The 23977-nt window shown below is 33.1% G+C and overlaps 1 protein-coding gene across 1 annotated transcript in view; it reads left to right on the forward strand.

The window, feature by feature from the left end:
- LOC108913147 (transducin-like enhancer protein 4) overlaps positions 1 to 23977 on the forward strand; it is a 369612-nt gene that overhangs the window by 118258 nt on the left and 227377 nt on the right. The window contains exons 3-4 of the mRNA XM_018718638.2: positions 3499 to 3562; positions 23234 to 23278. Of these exons, the coding sequence (XP_018574154.1) occupies positions 3499 to 3562; positions 23234 to 23278 (109 nt within the window). The remainder of the gene's footprint in view (positions 1 to 3498; positions 3563 to 23233; positions 23279 to 23977) is intronic.

Raw genomic sequence — 23977 nt, forward strand, 5'->3', positions numbered from 1 at the left:
GGAGAAAGATGATCTTGTTCCAGCGCTTGCAGTAATTTTTCTTAACGATAATTATCCTAATATTCCTGATGACGCCATATGGTTTCAGCAAGACGGTGCATCTCCGCACTATGTGCGCCCTGTTCGAGATTTTCTGGACAATTGTTTTCCTAGGAGGTGGATCGGCACACGAGAACCGATAGAATGGTCCGCGAGATCTCCAGATCTTGCACCCCTGTACTGTTTCTTATGGGGCTATTTAAAGTCCAAAGTGTACGTTAATAGACCACATAATTTAGAAGAACTCCAAAATTGTATTATAAATGAAATACGCAGAGTTACCCCAGAAATAATTCATAATGTACAAGAAGGATTTCTACACAGACTTGCGTATTGTCAAGCAGTCGGTGGGTGGCAATTCGAACACTTAATTTATGTAGAAAACTTAATGAATTGTATTTGCTTGACATAGGAATTGTTATTTTTTTAATGAATAAAATGTACGTTTTCTAACATTCAATCGTCATTTACTCGTAAACTTTCCTATGTAACATGGCAACATTTTAATACTATCGGATCGACAAGAAAACGATCTTTCACAATCAAGAAAAAAAATAGGGTGTCGCTATTTAAAAAAAATGTCGATGACGTCATTACTCGAAAACAAATGACGGTTGAAAATCGTCTTTTATGCTAAAATATATATTTTTTAAATTAAAAATCGACCTGTTCGAGGATTTTTCCCAAAAAAATTTGTTTCGTTTTTACTGAATTTATTCCATACTTTAGGCGCGTACTAAACATATTATCTTCCTCTCCGTATTGGGAAGTTACTTTAAGCCATAGTCACGACTATTATTGGCCGTTGTTGGCACTGACAACTTAGTTTTATTATTAGCTAAAGGAACGTGCAGATCGCCTAATAGTGTGCACGTACCCTTACAGAACGCAACTAATCGGATATTTTTTCGACAGATAGTTTTTAACGCAGAAACAGACAATGATATCCATAATTTAACGGCGGTAGACCGTCAGAGGCGGTACACTGACGTCGCTCTGGCTTCTCGGGTCATTATTTTAACAACCCATTATTTCCGCTGCCACTTGTGTAATGTATGCTAATGGCAGGCCATTATGTGATTAGTAATATTATATATTTTTAATATGCCCCCCTTTTTTTTTGTAGCCGGGACGTCGTAAATTATTTAGAAAAACACAGAGCTCATAAATTATGAATCCGGGTCGATAATGGCCGTGCCATTTTTTCATTATTTATGTCCCGTATATAGTTAATGTAACATGTAATTGGAAAATAAATTACCGCGTTTTTTACGGCGCATTGCGCTATTAGCAGACGTCGGCTGGCAGATCGATGGTCCGCGGCATTTTTTTTTGCAGCGGTAATAGGCCAGTAGTTCGCATATGTTGTGGACGCGTTTTTTCCTTAATGGTTATGCGAGCACCCGTAGAAATTGCGGAAAAAATCGCCTTATCATCGAAAATAAACACTTAAAGAGCCCCTGTCCAATCTTTGGTGATTAAATAAAAAAGTAGTCTCATTACTTCAGTGCAAAAAGTCTTCTAAACTAACAAAACTTTGTTTAAAACACAGTGCAACAAATTTCGGGGACTGATGATACTTGAAATAAAAGCAAAAAATTGCTAGAGATATTGTAAAATAAAAAGTCAAGAGTTGACAAAATTATTTTAATGAAATGTTCAAATTGTCGGTCGTAAAAGTCTATTTTATCATAACTTGCTTGTTTTCAACAACTTTTACAAAGTTTTGTTTGAAAATTTCATGAGTGTGGACAATTTTATTTTATATTTGGACAAATATTGATTAAAGCTATTGTAAGTAGCTATTTATGTTATAAGGATCGTAACAACTATCGTTTTGGTGTAAGTCTTTCTGAAGTCAGTTGAACATGTGTAAAAACGCCTAGCAATAAAATTTAATGAGTTTCGTAGGCGGCCTTAAAAAGTTTTCTGCTAAAGGTAAAAAATTATAATAATTTCTATATAATGGGTAGAAAATTTCTATTATACGTTCATTAGACCAATATATTGTAATTATTTCTTTAATTATGTCCTCAAACAATTATTTTATTATATTGATTTCGTTTTGCTGCGCTTCAAAAGGTCTCCAATATGCCATGTTGTAATAATATTAATAAACAAAATATCCCTCTTATTTATTTGGACGGCCTAGTTGGGTGTCTTGGCCGGTGGATTTCTATCTGCCGAGGTAAGCATCACGGACGCAGGCTGGAATTTGGATGGGAGACCTAAGGCAGGCAACATTTTCCGCATGCGTGTGGTTCCCGATAAATGGTAATGAGAACAGAGCAAAGAAAATTTCTGTAACTCAAGACCATGCTATCATACATAAACTGTACAAGACTTTGCCACCAAGCCACCCGTGTAGTAAATAGGATGGTTTGAAGAAAAGTACTCGAGTAATGAAGGAGGGTGTACAACGGGCCTATTAAAGCCTAAGTGCCGCGCCACAACCCTCCGACATACATACATACATCCCTCTTATTTCTGCCTTTCGCAATAGTAATATGAATGATTAATAGAAGGTGCCTATAATAAATTAAAATTACCTGAATCGCACCAAATTCCGCATTGCTGCACTGCACTGCTAGGCCATTTGTCGACAAGTGAATTTGAGGCCAGGTCGCCCAGTTCGGCTGTGTTTGTGCCGCGTTTGCCCGCGCGTTCATTCTTCAACTGGGCGACCAGATCTGTATATGGGTACGGCTAAATAAATTTGGGAACAAGTTTTTCAAATATTTCAATGCCGAGTTGCTGCATCAACGACCGAACCTGGTACATACTGCCAACTTCTTGGTTCTTCAATTGAGATCTGAAAGACTATACTAGTAATTGGCTTGGGCGGTGCATGTTGCCGCGCCGAATTAATAAAAATGATAATAAACATTCCTAATACAAAAACAAATGCAGCACATTTTACTTTACCTTTTAATTTTAGAGTTTAGAGAGATTTTAGAGCAAGTTTTTCTTTTGTTAAATATTGCAAGCCCTGAAAATTGTACTAATTTTTTTATTTGCCTTAGATGTAGAATTTTTTATAGAAAAAGAGTCATAATATTCAGATTCCTATTCCAAAAACTGTTGTTACGCCACTGCTTCCTCTACTGGAATAACGAAAGAAACAATAATATTTAGAGACTTACTCACCGGAGACAACAATTCAGGTTGGTCAAGTTCATTTACTCCTGGGGTTTTTACGCCAAAATTTATCGGATTATGGTGTAATTACAAAATATCTTAACTTGTCGAAAAAGGCCGTGCCTAACAAAAAATAAATTGGTGGCTGCAACTGAGAAGACTTAATTTAATCTCAAACGCTCAGTTAATAGAAAAAGTTGTCTTTGTGTACGAGAATGGATCAATATTGAACATTATCTGCTTTTATTTTGACGAAATTATTAAATTCTTTTACAACACAATTTAACTGTAACATGATCTTTGTTTTTTTTTCTGTTTCAGTTTGAAGCTAGAATGCGAGAAACTGGCGAGTGAGAAAATAGAGATCCAAAGGCATTACGTGATGGTAAGTAACTTTTTTTTAATACCGGGATAATGAAACACGCTGTATTTATTTGACAAGTGACACGAATTAATAATTCAGCAGTGTATGTCGAGTGAAATATTGAGTTAAAATTGTTATATTCGCTGGGATTTAATAATTTACGAGTGCGTTTCATTAAAATCGGCCAAATGGCGGGGCTTTGGCGTCATATATGCAGGGGAAAGAATTCACTATAAATTTTAATTTGGAAATGTGTGCACAACGATTACGCGTAATGGATTATGCTCCCCTGCCTCCGAAATAGATGACATGCCTACACTCAGAAAAAAAATTGTACAAAGGCCACGAATCAATGATTTAACTTTTCTTAACCCAAAATAGAACATCTGCGACACCTGTTTACTGTATACGCGATGTATGGCAACTTATGACGTGAAAGAGTGACCGCAAAAAACCTGTGATTTTGGCCCGTTTTTTCACAATTCGCAGATAATTTAAAAAAATACATAAAAATATATTTTTGGTCGCAAATTAATTGTCGTAAAAAACTGAAATGAGCATAGCTTTTAATATTTTGAAAATTTTAAAAATCACCCCTGCTTAGGGGTTGAAAAAATGCCAAAATTGAAGAATTTGAATATTACCAATTGATATAAAAACTATTAGCATGTGAATTATCTTAATATATTTTTTTTTGGAATTTTTACAATTATTTCTAATGTTCTCTATTTTTGGGGATGATTCCACCCCCTGAGCGCGCTTAAGGGTGAATTTTCTAATTCAGCACGCTTATTTCAGTCATGAGAATAAATCTTTCTTCGTATCAAGAATCATTCGATAGAAAAATTCACATACTAATAGTTTTTATATTTATTGGTAATATTCAATTCTGCATTTTGGGCGTCTTTTCAACCCCTAAATAGGGGTGATTTTTGAAAATTTTCAGAAAACTAAAAGCTATGCTCATCTTAATTTTTAACGACGAGTAATTTTAGACCAAAAACATATTTTTATCTATTTTCTTTAGTTCTCTGCGAATTGTGAAAAACGGGCGATTTTTGCGGTCACTCGTTTTAAAAGATTTTAATAACATAGTTAAATCTTGCATTGTAAAAAATTCTGTTGATTAGAAAAAAAACAATGTTTAAATTGTATACAATGAATTCGGTAAATAAAGAAAAATTAAAGGAAGTAAGATCTATACAAGGTGTTAACGAAATAAGTACTCAAAATTGAAGAGTATGTAAAACATGTCGAAATATGATGAAAACCTTAGTGGAGTTTTTGTCAGTATCAGCCCCTAAGGGAGATACAGCCCATTGAAGGGGTAACTCAGGAAACAGTTTTTATTTCATAACTTCAAAACGGTTTAATATTAAATCACCAAATTTTGGGGTTGTATTACTATTTATATGCTTAATAAACGGTATAATATACAAATCAAATTTTGCTACAGGGGCCTAAGAAAATGCCGGACTATACAATTTTTTTTGTACGAATTTTCTCTACCTGAACCGAAAATATGAAAATTTATCATATTTTGATACTCTTGTTAGATTTTAATAGCATAAGCCATTTTGTAGTAAAATCTACATATTTCAATAATTCATTACTTGCTCAAAAATTCCTACTACTAAATAAATGAAATGTATTAAATTGTGCCATGAGAAAACTACTGTTTTTATTTAATTTTCGTTTTGTACTAATATTATCGTTATTGTGGTTGTTTTGTAAATCAGGGTTTAATATCACAGTTAAGTAGATAGTTTTGTACTTGTAACATAAATTATTTTGAATAATAAAATATACCAAAAGAAAGACCCGTGAAGCATAAATCTAGGTAATATAATCAGTAATTGACATATATTTGACACCTTTGTTAAGTGTCATAAATAGTAATTTTCTCGTGACACAATTTGATACATTTATTTTCAGCAGGAATTTTTTAGCACGTAATGAATTATTAAAATGGATTTTGCTAGAAAACGGCTCATGCTACTACAATCTAACAAGAGTACCTTTTTCATGCAAAATATGATAAATTTTCATAATTTCGGTTCAGGAAGTGGCAAAATTGCGTACAAAAAAACATTGTAAAATTTGCCCCATGGTCCCGCATTTTCTTACGCCCCTGTAGCAAATTTTGATATGTATATTATGCCGATCATTAAGCATATAAATACTAATACAACCCCAAAATTTCGTGATTTAATATTAAACCGTTTTGAACTTATGCAATAAAAACTGTTTCCTGAGTTTACCCCTTCAAGGGGCTGTATCTCCCTTAGGGGCCGCCACTGACAAAAGCTCTACTAAGGTTTTCATCATATTTTGACATGTTTTACATATTCTCCAATTTCGAGTACTTATTTTGTTAACCCCTTGTACATTAATATAAAACAACACAAAAAGAGCCAAAAAAAAATAAATTGCAATACGAGGGTAAACTAGAAAACTATATTGATTTTGTGCAATACGATTTATTTCATTTTCCAGAAGCGGGATTAATTGGACTTATATTTAAAACGCCGCAGATAATACCATTCGATAAGTATCGATTGGAATTCGACATTTTTCCCAGTGTAGCGTAGGTGTTTTAATTATAATCCCGACGTTGGGTATTGTGCGCGAAAACAAAATAACAGCCGTATTCATTTGTTTCCATAAAGCCGGAACACATTGTCCGACCGGCCGTTGCCGGGTTTTAAATTCCCCTTTAATGAATATCAAACGCGTATTAATTGAAACGCACTATATTGTTCGGAATCGACCAATTTTTACGTAAGCGCCGCCCGTAAATGGATTATGGCCATCCGGCCAATTTATTGTTTAAAAATGTCGGGAACCGCCGCCGTTTCGGCGGCTAAAGGACTGTTCACTCCGGGCTGCCACATACCCATTTACTCTAAAATAAAAAAATTTACAGGGTAAATCATATTACACTCACTTTTTTACCGTTTTCACTACTAAAATATTGTAAAAGACAAAAGTTGTAGCAATGTCATAAAAAAATCGTTTAAAAAACAATTGACTTACGTTTACGTATCATTGTAATCACAAAAAAGAGGAAAAAATAGAAAATCTTGCAAATATACAGGGCGTATCTTCGAAATGCAACAGTCAATTGATTAAAACTTTTGTCTCTGTCATTTTTCCTAAATAATAATTATTATTATTATCCTCTCTATTAATAATAATAATTTATTGATGTTAGAACATAAGACAAATGTTTACACAAGTCACAAAAGAAATATGACACCAAAAGGATCAGTAGTCAAATCTGACGCACAGATATGTAAATAAATAATTTAAAAAAGATACCAAAAATAAATACTATAAATACAAAAAGAGGCACTATTACAAAATGCGTAATGAAATATATCACACATCACACACATTACATGGTATTTCTAGGGGACTAAAAGAGCAACAAAATCATCATTAAAATAATCATCGAGTGAGTAAAAAGCTTTCATTTTAAGAAAGTTCCTTATTCTCATTTTATAGTGAGTATTACACAAGGACCTAATTGCTTCAGGTAGTATATTAAAAAAGCGCAAGCAATAGTAATTAGAATTGACTCTAGTTCTACTTACAATTATAGTAGGATCATATTCGATGCAAAGTAATAAATCATTGCCTGTCAAGGGAACCAATGAAGTACGCCTTTAAGGGCTTCACAAATTGAATAATTTCTTTATACATTATGAAGGGACGAGGGGATCAGCTCAGGTCTGGCACCCTTGTTGCTACAAAAATTCCTTTATTCTCATAAACTATTTATTTTAAATGTAATTTATTATAAATCCAATTTGTTTCCTAAATTCCACATATGTACTACATTTTACCTCTGTACGCGCCACTGTTGTTTACTTGTTTTTTGGAAGCGCTCTCTAATTGACGGCAAAGCTCGCCAGGTTAGTATTTGACGTATAACCGACCAGTTCGTACACTCGATGCACCTGGGCGACTACAGCTACTACCAGAACACAGTGCGTATGCAGCGGTATTTCAGATTTTACATTGAATTTCATTTTAAATTTGAAATGATTTATCTTACGCCTCCTAAAAATGATGACACGATTTTCCTTTGATAAAAGACCGACAACTTTTTGCTCTACTTTGCATCGAATACGATCCTACTATAGTCTAAGAGGAACAGGGTTTATATTGTACCTGTTTCTAGTAAGATAATCATGGTTCATACAATGTTGATGAAATATATGGATATTCTCTTTAATGTACAAGAGACATTCCAAGATGTAAACACCTGGTCCTGGTAGTGTAAGTATACCATATTTTTTAAATTGTCGCTTACAATCCGCTCTATAAGGTAACTCTGCAATAATGCGAATACATTTGCGTTGTAATTTAAAAATTTCGTCACCACGACAAGAATGACCCCAGTTCAAAATGGCATAGCACAGATGTGAGTGAAGAAAACCATAATAGCTGACAGCAATGTTTTTATCGAAACAGAATTAACAAGGCTTCTGATCAGGAGCATCTTTTTGGATAGTATTTTAGATAACTCATCAACATGCTGCTTCCAAGACATTTGGCAATCAATGTTCACTCCGAGAAATTTCACTTGTGAGGCGCAATTGGTGAACTCATCATGCACATAACGCAAAGTAAACAAAATAGACTTAGTTTTGTCTTGATTGAGAAACATCTTATTTGCCAAAAACCACTGCTTAACGTTATCCTGTGTTGTTTGAAAATTGTTACGAAGGATCACTGGCTTGACCTGCACTGTTTAGGATCGTAGTATCATCCGCAAAGAGGATAAATTTGGAAATGCTATCACTATTTGGTAGATCGTTTATATAAATAAGAAACAGTACAGGGCCAAGGACAGATCCTTGTGGGACTCCGTGATTCATGCATGGTTAAGCATAAAATGTTGTGGTTCATACAGTCAAAAGCCTTAGTAAGGTCATATAAGGGATTTGCACGTAGCAGAATGGCGCTCCTTGGGAGACCCTATTTGGAACCCAAGGAGCTGAGAGAAGTGTCAGCAAGGAAGCTTTTGGACTTTGTAAAAAGGACAAATCTACTTGCTGAATAGGACTAGTAGTGGGACGCACAATAGGCCTAATTAGGCCGCAGTGCTATGGGACTTTTAAAGGACCAACCACTAGATAATGAAGATGAAGATGAAGGTCATATAAAGTACCATTAGTAATGTTTCTATTCTCAAAGCCACTCAGAACTGAGTGCATTAAGTTGTTTATTGTTAATGAGGTGGACTTTTTATTACGAAAGTCAAATTGACAGGAGTGAAATAAGTTGTTAGTTTCAAAATATTCGTTAATTTGATACATTAGGATCTTTTCCAAAATATTGGATATAATTGGAGTTAAGGAGATGGGTCTATAGTTAGACGGGTCATCTATGGGTCCCTTCTTATGTGTAAGAATAACTTTGCTAGTTTAAGAATACCTTGGAACACACTATTCCTGATACACTCATTAGTTAAATAGATAAGGGGATTAATAATAGGCAGTTAAAAATAAGGAAAATTAAGATAAAGAGGCAATATGCTTTTTTGTCAGTCCCTAAAGACTTAATAAAGGACCGTCCAGACTAATTAATAACAGTAAAGGACTGTGGACACTTTAACACCGCTCGTTTTTTAAAAACAAAGTACATACAGCTTTATTATTTATGATTATTTTTGGAATCTTTTTAATTTATTTTTATTCATTCTTGCCCTAAGGCGCTGTCATATGAATTTGCTGGTTTACCTATGCTGTGCCATTGATACACAATTTGTGTAGTCTACAACAAAATAAATAAATATACAAGTTGGTTGCAAAACGTAATGAAAATTCTCGCTGTTCTTGTGAGAATTATACCATCAGTTTTTTAACTGGCTTTTAGGTATAGTTTAATATTGCCTGCTGCATGAAATTTCGCCGTATAATCGATTACGATGACTCGATGGAGCAAAAACGACAAAAACCCATAATAGTCAAGGACGCAATAGCGGACGAAACACTCCACTGGAGCAGCGGTAATTTTTTCTACCTGCGAAATCGTAATTTGTTTAAATCATCCAATTTGAAAGCATAATAATCTCATTTACAACGCGACTCGAAAAAAAGCCGTTTCCCATTATAAAAACGCTCGGCTCGGCAGCGTAATTATTTTATTGGATGTTCTGAATAATCGGTCGCTTTCCTGATCGTGAGTAATGGCGGCGGGGTCGTCGGTCCAGCAGGAAACCATTTTTCAAGTCGATCACACGCTTAAATTGGAGGAAATAACTGTTTCGGCGTAAACAAACTGCGACATTAACTGAAACTTGCAGAAAGATTAATTATCATACACTTGTCTCAAGCAATTCTCGGAATGGTATTATTTTTTGCCAATCTTTTTAATTGTTTAATTTAAAAATGCTGTCTTACTTAAACTTAAGTATTATGTGATGTAATGTTTGATATGTATATTTTTTATCTATCTTTTGAAGTTACTTATCTACCTTTTAAATTTTATTATAAAAAAATGCTGTCTAATTTAAACAATTACTTATGTGAAAAATGTTTTTTACTTATCTTTTGAATATCATAATTTTAATAACGTTATCTTATTTGCACAGCTATGGAACAAAACATTTGAAAAATTATTATTTACTTATCTTTCGAATTTTAAATGCTTTCTATTATTTATTCACTTAGGCATTTTATGTGACGAAATATTTTATGTATTTTTTTCTATTTTTAACTAGGTATATACTATTTCAAAATACTGTCTATATTTTATATATGACAAAACGTTTGAAAAAGTATTTTTTAACTATCTTGAATTTCATAATTATAAAGTGTTGTCTAATTTATAAACAACTATGCGACAAAAGGCTTGAAAAAGTGCTTTTCACTCATCTTTTCAATTTTATAATTATTTTCTAAATATCTTGAATTTATAATTTAAAAATGTTATAATTACTTGTTAATTATTAATAAGTAAAGGGTTTTTTACCGATCTTTTGAATTTTATAATTTCAAACCGTTATCTTATTTACACAATTATGCAATTTGAAAAACTGTTTTACCCGTTTTTAATAATTAATAATTAAAAAGTGCCGGGCATACAAAAATATATTTTCGACATCGTAGAATTTCAGAGATATCTCGACGTGCCTTGTAACCGTCCTGTTTCGGACGATTAATCAAATCTTTGTCGTTTAAAACCTCGCTCTTCCTATACATTTCCATCCCGACAAATTTATTGCGACCGCAAACCTAAATAAATATGTATTTTTAAGAGGAAAACTGGCCACTGTCAGTTGCGGTTTATGGTTTTATGGTTTTAGCGATTTTGAAACATCACGGAAAATTGTTCAACAGAAACGCGCTGTTAGATGGTGCATGAAGGACGATAAACACAATCGTTCCGTAGTTTTGTTAGATTTAAGGCTGACCGCATCAGAAAAAGTGTTTGCTCAAATCCGCGCAAAAACGCCGTTAACAGAGCACGGTCTTTGGCGTCTTGGATAGATTTCAAAATGTTATTACGTTTGCAATTTAACCAACTAGCGTTACAAAAATTTTATAATTATTGTGCCTGCCTGAGATAATAATATACTTATAGAGTGGCACAAATAAAGGAGAGTTATTACAAATATTTTTAATGAATGTTAGAATGTTCATAAATAACTTTGTGGTTGCAGTTGGAACACGCGCCCAAGTTCTTTTGCTGGAATAAGAAATAAATCACTTCTACGTGGTTCTTAAGAACTTATCATCCAGCTTATTAAGTATTCGCGAGATAAATAAATTAAACGTCCCGTCCCGCCTTGCAACAACCCGATTATTTATGGTTCAAAAAGAAAATTGCTTTCCTTATATTCGGCCGTAACTTTCGCAGGAGTGTATGTGTTTAATCGGTCACACGCTGGGCATATAATAAATCTCCTGACACAGGTGCGACACTGTGAATTAATTAGAAAAACTTGTATAATTCAATTCGTTCGGCGTTTGACAGTTTAAACTGGTTATTAGATTATAACATGTGTTTTTTTGTGTCATTGAATTAATTTATACAAAACGGTTACAGTATGATTTATTACTTGCTGTCTTACTGTTTGTTTTCCACTATTTAATGTATATATACAGTCCGTAATTGCTTATTAAATTAGAAAACACAATAGAATAGACCATAATCTGATATTATTTACTCCAGCTTTGAATTTTACAATTGAAAATGCTGTCTGTGTTGATACATTACAATAATTATGTTTCTTACCTACTTTTGAATTTTATAATTCGAAATTACTGTCTATTTATAAAACTATGTAACAAAATGTTAGAATACGTTTTTTATCTGCCCTTTGAGTGATATAATTTAGAAATATTGTCTATATTTACACATCTGTGACGAAAAGTTGGAACAAATATTTTTGCCTGTCTTTTGATTACTAAAAGGAATTAAACATGAGACGCCAATATTGTCAGAGCAATCTAGATAATTAAATAATAAAATTAATTAATTTGCAGTTGTTTTAATCTCAGTAATAAAAAGATTATTAAATACCGGTCAGTTCGAAGAATTATAAATTAACATTGATACAGTCGAAGAAAAGGTAAAGCTGTTATTAATAAATATAACGATTTATTCTTACGGATTTTCTGCGGTGAACGGTATTTAAATTATAATGAACTAATTGCATAAGCGCTCAAATACTGTCGGTAATTGTTTATTTGAAATTTATTAATATTAATATTATGAAAATCTGACCAGCGTACAACATAATCGATAATAACTGCAAATATGCGGTTAATTATATGCTCGTATAATATTTACCACCGAATTATTACATGCAGAGCAACGCTCGATATGTGTGCTGCAGTTTTGTTTGCGGAATTATGGGAGCAAAAACCGGCATGGAACTGATTAAAATAATCATTAATGTTGCTTTGTGTGTGCATTTAATTAACAATAATAATTCCCGATTAGTATCGAAATCAGCCGGCTTTGTGGACACTAGCAAACACTGATGTGCCGAACATTGTAAATCAGAAGTGGGATGTAGAATCAGAAGTGGGATACAGTGCTGGATATTCCACTTCTGATCTGAAATTCTTCCGTAGTGGATAAGTATTCTAAAATTCCTATAAAAAAGGAACTGTCTATACAGGGTGTTGCTTCAGTGTTGCGAAACATTTTAACTTATTTTAGTGATAAAATGCAAAATATAGAAAAGTTTCTAAACAGTATTTTTTTTAATTGCAAATTTTCAACTCAGTAAAAGGATATAACGAAAAAACCATTAAGCATTGCAATTTCCAATTCCTTCCGAGGGTCACAGATAGATAAAAATACTATAAACTTTTTCGCAATATTAAAAAAGCACCCTGTACAAAATATCGAATATTTGATGTTTTTTTGTTTTGGCATTACTGTTGATTCGTTTGCGCGAAAGCATTTTATTTTCGCGGATTGTACGTATTTGCAACAGGTTTTGTACAAAGGCTAGTTGTCTGGGAGAAATAAAGCAAGACATTTAATTTCCAACTATTAGTATTCCGGAGGCATTTCCATTGGATCTGAAAGCTGAAATCGCGAGTTTCTTCGTGTACTTCGACGCAAACATACCACTTTGCCGGCAGACTGCTATAAATAAGAAACCACCTTTCCGGCTTAATTGATATTTTACTTTTGCACCAAACGAAAGGGAACGTTTCTCCTTTATTTATGGTTGCGTCGACTAAAAAACAAGTAACTTAATGTAAAGAAAAGACAGGGAGAGGGAGGGGGGATGGTGGAGAGGGGAGAGGGGAGAGGGGAGGAGAACGTAACTAAAAGCACCGGAACAAAAATCATTCATATGTGGTTAGAGTGACTTAAAGTACAATTATATAACAAATATTTTACGAAACAAATAAACTAATGCAAAAAATTAAAGGGTCAACAGAATTTTCGAAATTTATGAGGGAGTACTTTTATACTACCATCTGATTGGCCTGGATATGAAGCTTTGTACTCATTGGTCAGAAAATAATATTTCTTCGGGTCAGCATCGACTGGTTGGTAACCCTAACCACAGCCTACTTATTTTTATTAGATTCCTTTTCGATACCGTCATGGATTTCTTGAGATATTCCTCAGGACCCTCATTTAGGGCCACCATTTTTTAGATTCCAATCCTTGATATTAACGTTTTAAGATTATAGACTATTATATTTTATAATAATTCTTGTTGTGTGAGAATAATGAAGGTATAATCAGCAATATACTAGAAAATTTATTGTACTACATTTTAAACGTTCCAAGATGATTTCGTCCATAGATAAACGTTAATTAACGCAGACAGTCGGTGCATATTTAACAAACCCATGCAATGCAACAACGGGCTTGCCGGCTAAGTGCATATTTTTATTGCTTTATTATAAACCCGACATTATAAACGCTCCAACCAACCATCTATTAACAGTTTGTAGCTACACGACAACTGATTTACGGCCCACTGTGCCCGCGCCGATCGAAAACTCTAATTGCGGCCGCTATTTAAATAATATTATTAACCAATTTATGACCCATAATGTAAGTTTTCATCCGGCACTGTCGCAACATTGTAAGTGGCTAGGCGCATGTAAATATCAATTTTATTGCCAACGGTAGGGATGTGTGTGATTACAAAGTAAACATTAATTTGAAAAATTGTTTATCGTAGATTTTATTGCCGTATAAATATTGTGTTTATTGTTTTTTAGTTGCCTGTTCCACTTGTACAATAGCGAGAGAGTTTACAAACAATCGTTGATGTTTTAATAAACTATTAACGGCGGTTTGCGTTGTAACTTTTCTGGGTTATGGCTTTGGGAAATCTAATATAATTGCTTAAAATTCTATGAAACATAAAAGCGCTTTTTAATTGTACCTCGCGAAATGAATTAGCTGTACACACAAAACAGGGATAAATTCACAATATTATTTGTATATTTATATCAGATATATGAATGCTGCCTCAAAATGCTTTTCATGTTCATGTCACGTTAGTATACTGTTGCTTTATTATCGTGCAGACGTTACGTTATTAATTCCTATCCGTTGATGTTTATGTAGACAATTTAATTTGTTGTTTTTTAATAAATAATGCGTACGCCTATGTTCCGCGGCACAGTTCTGACAGCCCTAATAATAATACGTCTTAAGGAGGTATATCGGGTTTACTAAAATGCACAGATGTACTTGAAATTTATATAGCGTATTACCCAGTGCTCCCTCCGAGCGTCATATTTTTTTATTTTTTTTTTAATCCAGATTTTGAGATATTGTTGTTGAAAGTTGTTCATTTTAACATAGGTTTATATGGCGAAGACGGTGCGGCTCTTTTTTTGCCCATAACTGAGAAAAAAATGTAGAAATTGTGAAACAAAACTTTTAGTTACACAGTATGATCTTATATTTAATGTAAAACTAATGTACGTTTTGAACATAGTACAGCTGTATTAATAAGAAACAGAGACCAATAATTGCATTTCTGTCTGACGATGATTAATGTGGCAACGTCGCAATCAGCTGACAGCAAGGAGGGAATACATTTGAAAGACTTGATAAAAACGAAATTGATTTCAAACATATACATTTTTCCTAAATCCCATGTTATCAACAATAAATTATCCACAACAGATGATGATTTTGTAATGTTTTTAAAAAACTAGATTAATTAAAAAGGACTAGGAAGCTGTGATATATTTATTGGAATAAAAAATACAGTTGATAAATCCTTTTAATATTTAATGGTTTATAAAAATATCGTAATCCGTACCCAGCGATATTTAGGGTTACATAAAGTTTTCTTTACTTGATTAATATAATTAGTAATACTTGAGATAAAAGCATTTGTACGGAATAACAAAGGAACATAAATATTTCTCAGCAAACTTTATATCTAAAAAATTAGTTATAGTTGCAAAACTTTTGTAGCATTACTAAAATAGAGATGAAAAACACGAACAGTGAGTAATAATGTAATTTCTATCACAGAATGTTCAAAATTGCTTCCAACATTTTCTTTGACATGGACGAGAGATGGGCGCGAGTGTCATTTCATTTCTTTAGAACTAAATTAACATAATTATTTTTTCGTTGTTTTACCAGTTCACATGATTTACGGTTTTTAAATAAAGCATACAAATCGTTGCGAGGATAATACGATATACTTGCTATATATAATAGTTATATTTTACATAGTTTACACACAATACATTTTTTAACGCGTACGCATTTTTACCCAAATTTGACGCGCAATATCTCCGATGTTCCGAGGTCTGTAGGTTCGCAGTGTGTACAATTGCACTCGATTATTAGCGCTGTTGCCACATCTACATTGTGTTTACGCTTGCATTAAATATAATTTAAAACTACTTAAATATGATATTTTTATGTTTTTAATTTTCAATATGTATGTTATGTGCATATTGAGTTCTTTGTTATATAGATAATGTTTATCGCAAATAATTTCAATAGAATTTAATTTTTTAATTTTTTCAAGTTGGTAGCGGGTTTTAGTCCAATAAGGAAAGCATAGGACCCCCCCTGCGATCCTCACTTCCCTCGGACCCCGATATACCTCCTTAAACAGAAAATATACTTTTTTACAAAAAGTATTTTGTACGTTCAACTGTTTTTTACATTTTTTGTGAATAACAACCTGTCACCCTGAGTGTCATTCTTCCACGCTAGCTTACCCGTAAAGTTGGTTGCCTGCCCTAGTTAAATAGTGGACTTGCTAACCTGTTTTAGATTGGCCTTACCTTTAACGGATGTTTTATTCTTTTTACTCTTATCACATATGAGTGGAACAAGACGAAACACAGGCAATATTTAAAGTGGAATTACGGAAGGACGTTTTTAGCGTGTTAGGTCAGGTGTAGAGGATCGGTTGCGATAATCGCGCTAAGTGAAATAAAAGAACGCAGCTGCAATAAACATATATTAAAAAGTCGTCGTGATAAGATCGACTCGAGTTATTTCCTTCACCACTGGCTATTAAACTTTTTTCGCGACCTTAATGGTCGAGCATCACGCGATTTTACATTTAATTGTGGCGTACCGAGCGCTCCGGATTGATGGGTAATGGCTGTTCACCAGCTGCGGTAATAGCGCGATGGTTTTAATTTAATAATGTTTTCTGTTCGAGCGGACCGCATTGGAAAATCGTCGAGTTTGCAGTGGTGCGAGGTGGCAAATTTTAGCGTTATAAAGCTGAAGATGGTTCTGCTTGCCTTCGGATTTCGTAAAATTTATTTTCCGAAAAATCCGAAACTGTGTTGAAAATTTTCGTGTGTGTATTCTTGCGTTATCAGCGGCCGTTTCGCGCTTTGTGGCGTACGCTGTCGGCATCGTCTGTTACGACTAATGGCTTTTGGCGGCAATTGGAACTTCGCAGGGAAATCCGGGAAAATTTCGAAATATGCGTGAAATTGTGTTATTCCCACGTCGTAGATCGAAAAGTTATTAAATAAAATTAATCAACAAAATAATTCCGCATTGCTTCACTACACTGCTAAGCAATTTGTCAACAACTGAAATTTATGGCCAGTCGCCCAGTGCGGCTGTGTTTGTGCGCTGTTTGTCCGCGCGCGCATTCTTCAACTAGGCGTATACATTTCTACTTTTAGTTCGACCAGACCTGTGTATTGTGCAAAACCGTACTTATCTTATCAACTTCGACGTCACCTGTTACATAGGTGTTGTATAACAATGAAAAAGTAATATTAACGGTCGATAGAAGGAAGCACAAAAAACAGGCACTTAGGTAGGAAATTCTGGAAGGAAGCCTAAATAGTTGAAGATAGGCAGTTGAAGTGAGAACAGTGTGCAGATAGGTAGTAAGACGATCGGCGGGCAGTGTGTCAAAGTAGTGAAAAGTTAATTGTTTAAAGTGTTATTAGTTAGCAGGTAATATTCTTTAAGTACTTTGTTGTTAATTGTTCTATATAATCTTATGATTGTGATGATTATAGATGTTTCATGATAATAATTCTTTGTAAGTTTAGCTTCCATTGCTTTATGCTCAAGGGCATATATTTTTCCAAGGTAAAATTGTTATAATTATACTTAAAGTTTGCCCATTATTTATTTCATGTTAAAAATATATGTATTGTCCTGATTGCCAGACATTACAATAACGACTTCTTTGTTTCACATCTAACTTGTTTTTGCCACGATTACGTTATACGTAAAATATAGATGTTTCATGATAATAATTCTGTATATGTTTAGCCTTCATTGTCTTACGCTCAGGGGCGTATATTTTTCTAAGATAAAATTGTTACAATTATTATTATAGATTGCTCATTATTTATTACATGTTAAAATATGTATATTGTCGTGACTGCCCAGATATTGCATTAACGACCTCTTTGTTTCACATATAACTTGTTTTATCATGATTAAGTTGTTCTTTGATTTCTTGTGCTCACTTTATGTCATACGTCTATACGAGCCTTGTTGAGTTTACTAACATTTTCGCCCGTGCGGAACGAATCTGGATTAAGCTCGATTGCCTCCCGTATGGGACTCCAGTGTTATGAAGGATCTTCCGAAATCTCAACTATAGCTGGATTGCCTCCCGTATGGGACTCCAGTACCTTCCGGCTCTGCCGGCTAACTAACACCAAACCTCTTCAGTTTTACTTGGAAGTGTGTATGACTAATATGAGGTAACAGATGACATTTAGTGACACATTAAATGAGACAGGTCTTATTTATCATTAGCAAAGGTTCTTAATTTATGCCTTTGGTTAGCGGTTGTTTTGTATTTATATTTGGGTGGTAAGAGCAACGATCGTGGGTTTCTCTGCCATGCTCTTTCCCCGCAGGAGCTCTAGGTGAGCCTGGCACTCTCCTTTTATGTTTAATGGTTGTTAATGTTTTGTTGTTCTTTCTATTTGTCACATGTTTAATTTGAATTGTATGTAAATAAAGATTAGGTGTATTTACTCTGCTTTTGTTTTATATAATTAAACCATACATCCCCTCTACAAAGTTAGTAGCCAGTGCCTTCCGGTCAATTAAAAATGTATACACACAACGTAGGGATTCCTTATGACGATCACATATTTTTGGCCACAACTACGTTTACTTATTTTTTGTCGAACCTAGGGTTGTTATACTACAGTATGGTATGGCTAAATAAACATGGGAACAAGTTTTTCAAATATTTCAATGCCGAGTTGCTGCGTAGCGACCGAACCTGGTACATACTGTCTAGCCTTCGGTTTTCAATTGAGATCGGAAAGACGGAAAGAGTTATCAAATTATTATGGAAACATGGGTGAAAATGCTCAAGACTCATGATTACAACATAACCTTTAACTCTTTTTTCTTTAATATACTTAAAAAATAATTACCTACACATATCCTACACTACTAGGCAACCTTTACTTTTAAATTACCCACCAAAATAAAGTAAATGCCAAAGGTCAAATAATATAAACGTCACCTAAACGTTTTGTCATGGTATTTTTTTTAATACACAACATAAAACTAAATACTTACTTACTTCTTTAATTACTACAGAGGCTATTTATTCTGGAGTAATTTGTTCCTGTCATATTGATCGATCGCTGTCGGTGCGAAATTTGCTGAAAACGGATAATTAATTAGTTTTTTTAGGGGCGATTACTTGCGCACTTACGCCCGGCAATCCAATTAGCATAACGCCTGGAGGTCTGAGCGTTGTTTTATTGTAAAACTTTTTCTGCAGCAAAAAATAATTAAGCGGTTAACACTCAGACGGTCGTTTTGTTTACAAGGTATCGGAGTTATGATTCGAATTAAGATAAAATGCGTACATTTGTTCGAGTTATACTCGAAGGAAAAATCCATGGACGTGGAACGTCGAAATTTAGGAGCAGGTGTTTGTTTGTTTTGCGCTTAATTTCGTTGTTGGTTTTTGCATTGTCACGGTCCTGTATACAGTATAACACAGTTCATTATAAAATAGCACTTACAAAAACATATGTTAATGAGATAGGTACTATTTTGCACCTGCAAATAATTTTTTTTTAGATAAAATAATAAATACCTCAAAAACGGTTAAGTTTCAGTTTCGTCTACAAAAGATAAGTAGACAATGACGGATCTGTCGAAATATCCTACTGCTTGGATGTAAGAGCAGGCAAGCCAATTTCTGCTGCAATACCTTCAGTACAACTCACATAATAAAAGTGTAGGGTCCCTAAATCTGGGCTAAAAATAATAAATAGAGTTTCTTACTTATATCTTGGAACTTATGCATTTTGGAAGAATATTGAAGAGGAAAAAAGTTTTAGAATTGAATTTTGCACAAGTTAAACTGCAACTTAAAAATGTTTAAATTTATAACCGATGTTGCAAAATAGCAATAATGGATGAAGAAAAGGAAAAATAATAAGTTTTTGGATAATTTTTTTAAAATACTTATTTTAATTGCTCCGAGGGCATTCTAATTGTGGTAAAAAAACTTTAGAGTATAATAAAACAACACTCAATATTTCATTAAAATCGGTTCGATAGTTTTCCCAAAATAATTTTTTTAAAAATATTTTGAAAAATTTTTTTCGAATTTTCAAAATGTTGCACAGCCTCAAATAAAGCATCTAGATACTTGAAAATTTTTTCACATAGAAAAAACCGCTCAACCTTTTAAATGGCTTTTGAAAAATTGAAATCGGTTGATTAGGATGGCCACAGTAAATTTTAACACAACAGCTAACACTCTTTTTTTTAATTTTTAAACAATTTGATTACATTTATCAATTTGCAATTTAGTTTTTTTCAAAAATTATAATTTTAAAGTACTCGGAAAGACGCTTCCTTTTTAAAAAAAAAAGTTAAATTCCGTTTATTGGTTCTCAAGATATAAGCGGTCAGAGTTTATCGGCATTTACCGTTAATATAAAAATAATTTAGCAGTAATCTTTGATCCAGTGGCTTCGTTTTTCAGAGTTCGAAGCTGGAAAAAATTGTCATATCCATAAGTTATCAGATAAATCAGCGGATAAACTGTCGCTCGCACGCGCGAAAAGTGACTCAAAACAAGAAAAGTGGGGGAGGTGGCTTTCGCTCCGAGACTGAATTCGTAGGTTCAAAATGCGAAGGTACGAAAAAAATTGCATTATCTTGACTTCTAATGGACCAGTTTCGATCATTTTTTTAAATTCGATGTTTCGCGAGCCAAGGAATTCGAATATCGTAATGCCAACTGTCTAATTTGCACATATTTTGCTATGAACAAAGTTTAATATTTATGCATTAAATATACTGTATATTTTACCCTATACTATTACATTTTTTCAATGAAAAAATGTGTTTACATATATATTTCAACACTCTGAATATGAATGTATTTAGTTATAATTATTACAATTATTTAATAATTAAATAAAAATATAAAATGCAAATTAATTCCAAATTAAAAAAAAAAATTGTTCGGAAATAATTTTTTTTGTTAAATAGGTAAATTTTTCAAAAACCATTTAAAGGGTTGAGCGGTCTTTTCTATGTGAAAAAATTTTCAAGTATCTAGATGCTTTATTTGAGGCTGTGCAACATTTCAAATTATTTTGCGAAAACTATCCAACCGATTTTAATGGAATTTGGTGTGTTCTTTTATTGTACTCTAAAGTTTTTTTTACCAAAATTAAAATGCCCTCGGAGGAATTATAATATTTTAAAAAAATTATCCAAAAAACTTGATTATTTTATTTTTTTTTATCAATTATTGCTATTTTGCAACATCGGTAATAAATTTAAACATTTTTAACTTACAGTAGATTGTGCAAAATTCAATTCTAAAACTTTTTTCCACTTAAATATTCTTGCAAAATGCATAGGTTCCAAGATATAAGCAAAAAACTCGGATAAAATAGGTATTTTTTAACATTTTTTAAACATTTTTACATTTTTGAAAATGTTCCGGACCTCGCCCAGATCTAAGGATCTACACTTTTATTATGTGAGTTGTACTGAAGGTAATTCAGAAAAAAATTGTTTTCCCCCTTTCACATCCACCTTAAAACAGATCCGCCCTGGTCTAAAGGTATATTGTAGTTTTCAAGTCCGTTCCAAAGTAAACAGGACTTTTTAAAAATAATAACAAAAAGTTTTTTTGGCAGAACCGATTTATTTTATTCAAAATAGCCCCCTTCCGATCTAAAAGCATATCGGGAGACTGTTTTAGATCGTCCTTCAAGATGTTGGTACAACCCTTTCGGATGGCTTCTACGTCCACAAAACGTTTTTCTTTGATGATATCGCTTTCGTGTCACTTGTGATGGACAAACTAAATTTTGTAGGTCAAGCAGTGTATTTTATAGAAAACACTACGGCGCACTAGATTGTGGGGTCGATGAAAAAGTTACGGTGGCAGTCCATTCCAAAATTGGTGGTCTAGATGTTCTTTCTTGGCGCAGAATGGGGAATGCGGACCGATTAGCATAAACACGACTTTGTCAGTTTTTTTTCGTCGGCATCCTTGTCTCTGCCCGGTCTCCGACATTCCTCCGAGATTTCTCGGGCGTTTTGAAAAACCACGATCATCGTTCTATCACGGATATTTGTTGAGATTGCTCGGATTCCGCTGCGCTAATAGCGGCCGTAAATTCTAGAAAATATTCCTCGACGAAGATCGGTATGGTTTAATGATATCGAATTATGAGCGACTAATTACTGTAATTGAGAGCTGGGAACTAGAATACGAATTAATTAGCTGACTTCTCGCCGTTTTTTCATCTTTCTTTTTCTACGCTACGATTATCGCCGGTGCAGTTCTGTTGGTCATGAGCCATGCGGGTTCTTGAGACCTCTTAAATATCGTTAAATTATTAAGCAGAAATGTTGACATAATTAAAGATCCACGTTTTGCAATCCCAGTAATTGTAATAGTACTATTTATACTTCATTCTAACCCAAGGTTAGGTCTAGCAGACGACATTTCCTACGTGAGAGATGGCAGGATATTACAGTCATATGGGCAACATTAGAAATATGTATACGAAGAAAAAGACAAATGTGAGAAGAACCTTTAATTATTTCTTCACCGTATCTATTATCGTTGAGAAAAGTATTTAAGTTGGGGAAATAAAATTATTTATTACAACCAATTGAATTATTTATTTAGATTTAACAAATTAAAGATTTCTTTGAATGAAATAATATTGCTGTACACAGTTAAACATTTATTGCTGAAAAGCAATTTAATTGGTATACTTTGAAGTTAATAACGAACAAAACATTGTCGATATAACAGTTTTAAAATTAACACAATTCTACGGCTCAATAAACACATTTTTGTTACATGCACCAATATATTTTCAGTTTCTAATTAAGACTCGGTTAACTAATGAAGGAATTAAGTTCCAAACCGCATTCGGATAATAATCAACTGTGCATGCACAGTGATGGCTGACGTTGTGCTACTCTACATGCTGCGTTGACTATTCTCGGTTACGCTTTTAATAATAGTAATTGGTGTTTAATTTTAGGGAATAAGTTTATATTTGTACAACTTATGGATAGACATTGGTATAATATCCCCAGTAAAGTTGTTTGTATGTAAATAATTATTTAATAATGGATAATATTTTGAATGATGAAAATAAATTCTTCAATTTTCGCAATTATATCTGTTGACGACATATTGTAAATAAATGAATGATTAAAGTCTCCTACTAATACATTTTATTTTGTTTTCAGTATTACGAAATGTCCTATGGCTTAAATGTGGAAATGCATAAACAGGTGAGTCTAGTTAAATTATATTTTTTTATTATTTATGTAATATCATATACAGTACTTATGTGCACGGTTAGAGTGGAAAAGAGGGAAAATATTTTTATTTTTCATGTAACGAGAAAAAGGCACTTGACTAAAATTTTTGCTTAAGTTTAAAATACGATTGGCATGGAGAACTTTCATCTTGCATGTACAGAATGATCAGAAAATCGCTAAATATAAAAATCGTTCAAAAATAAACTGTCTTTGTTTTTAACAATACAGAAATATGTTATTAAGGAAAGTTGCTAGGGATTAAAATTTATAATTTCAGTTTGTGTATGATTAGACCTTGATAAAACGGACAGTAACAATTTTCATTGTTAATTTTACGAGAAAAATGCATTCTTGATTAAAATTTTTGCTTGTCTTTAAAATAACTAAGATGTCTTTTAAGCAAAATTTTAAATCAAGAATGCCTTTTTCTTATAAAATGAACAATAAAAATTTTTTATATGTCCGTTTCTATCCAAGTAAGTAGGCCGATTCATATACAAATTGGAATTATAATATAAATTTCAATTCTAAGCAACTTTCCTTAATAACATATTTCTGTATTGTTAAAAACAAATGCAGTTTATTCTTGAACGATTTTTATATATGTATATGCCGATTTTCTGATCACCCTGTACATGTAAGACGCAAGTTCTCCATGTATTTTAAAGA

The sequence above is a fragment of the Anoplophora glabripennis genome, unplaced genomic scaffold (assembly GCF_000390285.2).
Source record: "Anoplophora glabripennis isolate ALB-LARVAE unplaced genomic scaffold, Agla_2.0 scaffold30, whole genome shotgun sequence".
Classification (NCBI taxonomy): domain Eukaryota; kingdom Metazoa; phylum Arthropoda; class Insecta; order Coleoptera; family Cerambycidae; genus Anoplophora; species Anoplophora glabripennis.